Source organism: Solanum tuberosum, unplaced genomic scaffold (genome assembly GCF_000226075.1).
Source record: "Solanum tuberosum cultivar DM 1-3 516 R44 unplaced genomic scaffold, SolTub_3.0 scf00928, whole genome shotgun sequence".
Taxonomy (NCBI): Eukaryota; Viridiplantae; Streptophyta; class Magnoliopsida; order Solanales; family Solanaceae; genus Solanum; species Solanum tuberosum.
This window is the reverse complement of record NW_006239839.1, coordinates 1-8,333: the sequence shown is the minus strand read 5'-3', so window position 1 is coordinate 8,333 and position 8,333 is coordinate 1. Positions and strand designations below refer to the sequence as shown.

Below are 8,333 nucleotides of genomic sequence, written 5' to 3'. Positions count from 1 at the left end.
CTGGAGGGGTGAAGAAAGGAGAAGAAAATTCTGGCAGGTTGCCAGGGCATCATTTGAGGTACTTTTACAGTCCAAACTTGATGACTTGAGTGAGTTAGGAGTAGGCATTGTAGAAGCTTTGTTAAAGTATAACAAAGAAGCATGGTGTAGGGCATTTTTTAAAGAACATAGCAAGTGTGATGTGGTTGAGAACAACATGTGTGAGACTTTCAACAGTTGGATTTTAGGTGCTAGGTTCAAATCAATAATCACTATGCTAGAGGAAATAAGAGTCAAAGTTATGGAAAGAATGAATCAAATGAGAGAATTTTTAGAAAAATGGATTAATGATGTATCACTAATGGCTATGGATATTCTTAGAAAAAATGCTGAAATTGCAGATAATTGTGAGGTAAAGTTTAATGGTGATCTTGGCTTTGAGATTCATGATCCACCATATAAACATGTTGTTGACCTAATAAAGAAGGTGTGTAGTTGTAGGTCATGGCAATTAAAGGGAATTCCTTGTGGCCATGCACTTACATTAATTCATTATAAGGATTGGGTTGTTGATACATTTGTTGATCACTGGTATAAGAAGGAAACATACCTGAAAGCATATGATAGGTTTATTCAACCTATGACAAACATGAAGATGTGGCCAAAAAGTGATAGACCAGCCATTGAACCACCTGAAATTACAGCTATGCCAGGAAGACCAGGAAAAAATAGGAGAAAAGATAGTGATGAGCCAGTTAAGAAGAAGTTTGGAAAGGCTACAAGAAAGGGAAGAAAAATGAAATGTTCTTTGTGTAAGACTTTTGGACATAACAAGAAAAGATGTCCAACTCTGGTAAGTTGTGCTTTAATGCCTCTTTGTTACTGAATTTTACTCTTGTTATACTTTTGACTTTAAAATATGTTTGTAGAAAAATGTTGCTGCTGGAACAAGTGCTGCAACTTGAAATGTTGCTGCTGGAACAAGTGTTGCAAGTGTTGCAAGTGCTGCAACTGCTGGAAGCCAGTCAAGTGTAAATGCAGGTCGAAGTGCAGGTCCAAGTACATGTCCAAGTGCAGGTCCAAGTGCAGGTCCAAGTACATGTCCAAGTGCAGGTCCAAGTGCAGGTCCAAGTACATGTCCAAGTGCAGGTCCAAGTGCAGGTCCAAGTACATGTCCAAGTGCAGGTCCAAGTGCAGGTCCAAGTACATGTCCAAGTGCAGGTCCAAGTGCAGGTCCAAGTACATGTCCAAGTGCAGGTCCAAGTGCAGGTCCAAGTACATGTCCAAGTGCAGGTCCAAGTGCAGGTCCAAGTGCAGGTCTAATTAGTGCTCAACAATCAACTTCTAGTGCAGGTGGCCAAAAAAGAAAGACTAGCACAGCTTTGAGAGGTGGTGCAACTCTTGCATATAAGAAACCAAGACCAAAAAAAGCAAAGACAACTGGTTATGGTCTCTTATTTGGATCAGGTGGCAGTGTAACTGCGAGGGTATGTATTTTATCATTTAAACACATTAAATTGCTTTAATTGATATTAGTTCATCTTTAAGTTAAGATTTTTGTTGTTCTCTCAGTCTGGAAATACTGATAGTGTATTACATAGTGCTACATTGTCAAGTTCAACTCCTACCAATATTGATCTTGGTTACAAACCCAATGGACTAAGGTGGAAGGGAAGAGCTGCAATTACTCAAAGGCAGCTACGGGAGGAGAGTTACAGAAGCACTCAAGGCACACATTAGATTTCACTTGGTTTAGCTTAATGACTTGATCCCAACTAACTTTATTTTGATTAATGACTTGATCCCAATTGTTTTGGTTATGCTATTAGGAAGACTTTGTTTTTGTATATGAATGGCGCCTACATGAATTTGTGTTATGTTGCTATTAGGAAGACTTTGTTTTTCTGTATGAATTTGTGTTTGAATGAAGTTGCTATTTAGATTTCTAAAGCAAATGCAGTCCGTTTCATTATCAAATAACACCTAGTACAAATTAATATATCTTAAAAATAACGGCTACAAACCAAATAACAACAATCACAATAACAGTGATATCAATACTAGTGTTTGATCCTTGTCTTCCTTGTCTTCTATGTCTTCTATGTCTTCCTTGTCTTCCTTGCCTTAAACTGGTTGATGGATTCTTAGTGTTGTATTGTTCTTGGCATGTTGAATCATTTGCATCAGCCCATCGGAAGAATCCAGACCCATTACCGGATGAATATTTTTGGCAACCCCAAAACATTCTTCCAGGATTAGTTGGTGTTCTTGATGTCTTTAGTTCAGCATATATTCCACAGTAGCAACATCGAACCGTCATTGTGAAGACCAACAAAATCAAACCAACAAAAATACAATAGAACCACACACAAAAAAAGATGAAACAAAAATACAATAGAATCACACACAAAAAAAGATGAGTAGATCGAAGGAAAAAATAAAGGCACCAAAAATAAAAGAGAAAAAAATTTGAAAAGACAAAATCGAGAAAAAAGCTCAAATTTGTCAAACAATGATGTTTGAGTGAAAATAAAGAAGAAAGATGGCCTTTAAAGGTCAAAATCTGACCGTTACTTTATTTTTAAGGCATCTCACGCTCTTACCTTGTGTGTATCACACGCTCCATGTGGAGTCTTTCCACATAGGATGCCACATCAAAAAAAGTGTTTAAAATGTTGAGTTTGGATGGGTTCAGGGGTCCAGATGACAAAAGGATAAGTAGAAGGGTTCACAATACAAACAGATACAAGTACAAGGGTCCACCAGACCATTCTGCCTTCTTTTAATGATCTTGACAAATCTTACAATAGTAACAGTGATGTACATCTCAATCACAGACTTGTTGCCTTTTCTGAAGACACTCCTTTTGGTGTCTTAATGGATACTGTGGAACAAAATAGAGGAGCTATCTTTATATAATTCAGATGTTCGAAAGCTGCTAATGACCCAGGGAAAATTAAGCCACTGAAATCAGACCTCACCAAGAACTTTGAACAAATGATTGAGCACAAGACTACTGGAGTACAAGCTTAACATCATACACTATTATATATAAGCTTCATAATATTTACAATAGACACAAGTGTGAGTGCAGATACACTGATCGAAAATGGTGTTGTAGAAGTACTGATAATACAAGCCAAAAAGTTAAAGGTGTTGGGAGTTTTTAGTTCAAGATGACAATATCTTAATCTAGAACAACATGATGGTAGAATTGGAGTCCAAGCAAGCTTCTCCAGTCCCAGAATTTATAGCGTAGGAAGATATCAGGGTACCTGAAAATTGAAGATTATTATTATTGAATGACAAAGATATTGGCAAGAAAGGGAGAAAGATATTACAGCAAACAACTGAAGCAGAGCCTACCACATCAATTCCACAATTTTACAGCCAAAAGGTGATAGTTTTATGGTGAAGTTATCTTAATAATGAACATTTACTTAGACAACATACCTAACTGAGTGTGGCATATCCACTTGACGAAAAATTCGAATCACTGAGGCCGCCCAAAAACTTGGAAAAGTTGCATACCATCTTTGTTACTTCCTTCTCCCCAACTTGTAATAACTGGTCCTTCATACCAATTGAGGTTGTGCAGATTGAGAATCCCAAAAACTATTATTTTTCAGTAACCAAAAGTAGCAAAATGAGGAAGATAGTTCCTGTAATAAAAGGTAAACATATCAATACAATGAACGCTAAAATTTGCCTTAAGGAAATGTAGAACATAAAGGTTTCCTAATTGTTAACAACCTGCCAATAGACATTCAGAGCATCACATAGCTCAAAGGGGAAGATATTCTGAGAAATACATAGCAAATGGATATGAATTACTCAACGTATCAATTCTGCAGAAACACCTTTACATGTATTGGCTAACTAAATTTCACGAATGATAGGGTAACATATTTACAACATCACAGTGTACATAAGTTAAATTGTTTTGATGTTATTATAGTCTATTTCGTGTAATTGTTTTCTTATAGTTGCTGTTCTGTTTTCTCTCCACTCCAAAATCTATGTACTGTGCAATCATTTGGCCTCAACCCTATCCCAAAAGACACAAATATGACAAATAGCAACAAAAGATAGCAATGGCGTAAATATTGCAACAACTAATTAGAGAATTGATAAAGATTATACAACTGAAGACTACTTCTACTATCACCAGGTAAAGAGAACATATGAAATTTTGAAGACAACAACACTTAGAATCCCACTGGCCACTCTTACAGTCGACCTAGCCTAGCCAACTGGATTTGACAGAAGGCCAAATATCATAAGAAGTCTAAAATTCAAAACAAAAACCCGAACTAACTATTTGAAACAAAGAGCAAGAGTGAGATAGCATATAATCACAAAGTACAACTACTTTGATGAAGAAGTGAAGAACTCAAAAACAGAAAAAAACTACTTGGTGGCAGTAGACATTCTGAGCATAGCGTCAAAACTGATATATAGCTGAATGAAGTTCACATTTGGATCCGACAGAAGTGACCAAATATTTAGCTAGAACAACACAATCAAGAGACTTATTTACAGTAACCCCGCCAACACGGAAAGTAGGAGTATTTTCCTTTTTAAGCATTTACAACAAACTTGTATGTCAATAAACGACATCAGCTGCTAGTTGTAGGAAATTATATGACATGCATAAGTTCCTTGAGGACAACCTAAAATATTAAGTACCGAATGGAGCTTCCTAACTGATTTGCACACTTGCCCATGAGAATTCAAATACAGATAGAGTACAACTACTTTGATGAAGAAGCGAAAAACTTAAAAATACTAAAATACTACTTACTGGCTGTAGACATTCTGACCATAGCATTTTAGAATAGAAATGTGTCAGCATTTTAATTTCACTTCATTTCTCATTACTGATCATTAAGGAAAAGACCATGTGTTGAACTTGTCTGGTTAGTAAAAGAAATCACAAACCCTAAAAATCGAAAATGAAGGCTTACTGGTCGACTGACCTTTCACAGCTTCTTGATTGGCGTGGCTGGTTCAATTGAGATACCACTGCTGGAAGATTCAGATTCAACAAATGTTGATTTCATCTCTACCTCATTTGCGTCTAACGATTTGGCCTTTTTAATGCTCCTTTCGCTACTGATTGGTAGAGATACATGCTCTTTTTCCGTGTAGGACAGAATTGTTACAGTTGACTGAGTAACAGGTGAGCTTGTCCAGGATGACTTCCTCAGTTGAATGTAAAATAGTCTCTTCGATAACATTTTTTGGGTCTGATCAACATGGAGAAGTTGGTTCTGGAAACAAAAGGAATCATTTGCAGAAGTATATATTAATATTAAGTATATATAAGCACAAACACTGAGACATATAAGTAAGAGGTAACCTTGACACATGCTGTGTCAAATATGTCCTCTGCCTTCATGGAGAGAAGTTTTTCAGCAGGATCACTAGAAATGAAAGCAGTTGTTGAACCGCTGCCATCAATCAGATCAATTTGGAAGGTACACCTACAATCATAGTGAGTTAATACTTCAGATATTATTTGTATATGCCATATTTTGCCGGAGTAAGTTTATGTATATAGCATAAACGTAATACCGAGGCACTAATGTTGTCTTTCTTTGACATTTTGCGCAATCAAATTGCTTCCTGTCTTTTGTGCACTTTTTCTGTTTGCAGCCGAACATTCTAGCACACAAAACTTTTGAAGGTCATCTGATATTGACATTTCGGCCTCAATGCAGAAAACTCCAACCTATAATGCCCAAAACAAAAATTGTATATCTTACTCTATTCCATCAATAATTTCAGCAAGGCTAAATATTTGTCAAACTTACTGAAGCTGCTGATTTAATTTCTGCAATAGAAATGACTTGTCGGTGCACAGGATTCATGATAAGAGTGGTGGATGACCATGCGAAGTTGGCCGACACATTGCCTGAAAGCACATTTTTGTTTGTTTTTGCCCGACAACAGAAAAATTGTTACATATGTTTTTATGGCACACTAAAGCTAGAGATGTAGAGTAAGAAGTTAGTACCAACTGATCAGCTCTAATACCTGCGGATAAGTAGGATTTATGCGTATTGTGGAGTTGAATCTAGTTTGCAAGGATAAACATGTACAGACGGAATGATCGTGTAATAGTGTATACACTGTAAAAGGGTAAGATTTCAGTAACTTCCCTTGATAACCAGAGACTCCAATGTTCCTTCCAAGGATTACAGGGAACTCTTTACCATTTTCCATTTGAGCTTCCAATTCAGTTCCTTCAATTTCTCCGAAGTCGTCCCATAAAGTGATTAGAAATTGGTTTCGTCTGAAATCAGGAGCAATACATCAACACCATTTTTTCTCGAATCCATCATAAAATTGTATCAAAATTTCGAAACATAAATAACAATGTATAACACGGAAGGAAGGTTGTACTTACTGATCATCAACAATAGTAACCTCACGACACCTATTTTGAGTGCGGCCAGCATATTTTGAAGGGCCAGAATGGAGAACAACTCCTATAATAACTGGTAGAAATAAGGAAATATGAGGTCGTTACACGTGGGGACATAAATTTTAGGTAACTAATGGTTAGTAGGAGAAATATACCAATTTCTGCATTAGGAGCTGGAGTCATATGAGCAATACTCGCAAAAGTTGTGGTATGTAGCTTGGTCGGTGGCAATAGTGGTTTCTCAAGCTCGTTATGTGGTTCGACATGTTCAATTAGAGCTTCTTTATCAAGCACCCAATAAAATTTATGTATTATTCTTCCATACAAAGGTAGTGAAACTTTCACCATGGCAGTAGAGATTAGATATGTATCAGAAAGTACAAGCTTCTCTGCATAATAGTCAATATCATCACCATATACAACTGCCCTGATTTGTTGTTCCTGTAAAGTCATAGAAGTTTGTGTCATACAAATAAATAATATGATTATCCATAGAGGATGAGCTGCAACAACAATGAGCGAGACTACCTGTTCGTCTTCCAAAATCAGATTTTGGAATCGAATTTTTTTCTCCAAACTTAATCGGTCTCGACTCATGTCCACAATTTGGACTTTGCAAGTCCAATCAAGAGTGTCAGGAGTTATTCCGTCAATATTCATTCTTGGTGCCATATGTCTTTATCTTCACAATGAGAGGCATAACAGTTAAGAGTTCTTTTGAAATCATAAACTTTCCGTAATGCTAACGCACACATGCAAGGGTAAATGCTGTAAATTTTTTAACTGTAGAATCTATGAGTGTACTGTTATAGAAGGGAACAAAGTTCATTACAACATACCATCAAACATCTTTCGCACAATATAGAGCAGACACACTAACAATACTTACAAGCAATAAAAACTAACAAATCCAAAAAAAGAAAGCAAGAGCAAAAGACCGAAAAATATATTTAGTACTGCAAGTGTTGAAAGAAGTTGAAATATCCAAGAAGAAACAATAAAGCTTAAACATCAGAAGTGTGCATGAGCAGAACAAACAGAACAAAGTTGAAACATCAGAAGTGTGCATGAGCAGAACAAACAGGTATATTTACCTATCTTTATCTTTTCTATTTATTCATGCAATAGAAACTAAGAAATCAAAATTCTTCAACAAAGCTGAAACATCAGAAGTGTGCATGAGCAGAACAAACAGAACAAAGTTACTGCAACGTATCATCAAAAACCTTTTGTACTATATTACATGCAATAGAAACTAACAAATCAAAATTCTTCAAAGAAGTTGAAATATTGTAGAAACAACAAAGCTGGAACATCAAAGAATAAACAACAAAGAAGCGTCCATGAACAGAACAAACAAAGGAGAAGATTCACAGAAGTACATTAAACAAAGAATTGTGCATGAGCAGAACAAATAAAAAAGAAGATTCAGAGAAGTAAAAGGACCTAAAAGTTGTTCCGATGAATCTCACACTACTAAAAAATTGTCGAAAAGCGACGGCCAAAAGCGACGGAAGTGACTGCGTCGCTTTTTTGGTCAAAATTGACGGAAAAGCGACGCAGTCACTTCCGTCGCTTTTGGCCGTCGCTTTTCGACAATTTTTTAGTAGTGTGAGATTCATCGGAACAACTTTTAGGTCCTTTTACTTCTCTGAATCTTCTTTTTTATTTGTTCTGCTCATGCACAATTCTTTGTTTAATGTACTTCTGTGAATCTTCTCCTTTGTTTGTTCTGTTCATGGCGCTTTTAGAGACGGACTGCGTCTCTTTTAGCGACGGACTGAGTCGCTTTTCGACTATTATTTTTTTTTGAATTTTTTAAAAAAAGCGACGGCGTCCGTCGCTTTATTTTAATTTTCATTTTTTTTAAATTTCTACAGGGCGACTCAGTCCGTCGCTTTTCTGGAAATTTATTTTTTGAAAA

General features: G+C 36.3%; 1 protein-coding gene across 1 annotated transcript; it reads right to left on the bottom strand.

Moving 5' to 3' along the window:
- Positions 1 to 2,993: 2,993 nt before the first annotated feature.
- Positions 2,994 to 7,476, bottom strand: LOC102599378 (replication protein A 70 kDa DNA-binding subunit D-like). Its single transcript, XM_015305664.1, has 11 exons — positions 6,938 to 7,476; positions 6,565 to 6,850; positions 6,392 to 6,482; positions 6,144 to 6,277; positions 6,019 to 6,077; positions 5,796 to 5,896; positions 5,557 to 5,713; positions 5,342 to 5,465; positions 4,959 to 5,252; positions 3,433 to 3,641; positions 2,994 to 3,254 (listed from the first exon to the last, which is right to left on the bottom strand). The coding sequence occupies exons 1-6, from the start codon at positions 7,079 to 7,081 to the stop codon at positions 5,849 to 5,851; spliced, it is 762 nt and encodes a 253-aa protein (XP_015161150.1). The 5' UTR covers positions 7,082 to 7,476; the 3' UTR covers positions 2,994 to 3,254; positions 3,433 to 3,641; positions 4,959 to 5,252; positions 5,342 to 5,465; positions 5,557 to 5,713; positions 5,796 to 5,848.
- Between the last annotated feature and the right edge of the window lie 857 nt (positions 7,477 to 8,333).

Excerpts from the sequence above, each read along its gene's own strand:
- LOC102599378 (XM_015305664.1), bottom strand. The coding sequence starts at position 7,081 with ATGGCACCAAGAATGAATATTGACGGAATAACTCCTGACACTCTTGAT. Across the intron at positions 6,851-6,937 it reads TGATTTTGGAAGACGAACAG|GAACAACAAATCAGGGCAGT; the intron begins GTAGTCTCGCTC and ends ATGACTTTACAG. Across the intron at positions 6,278-6,391 it reads GTTACTATTGTTGATGATCA|ACGAAACCAATTTCTAATCA; the intron begins GTAAGTACAACC and ends TCCTGATTTCAG.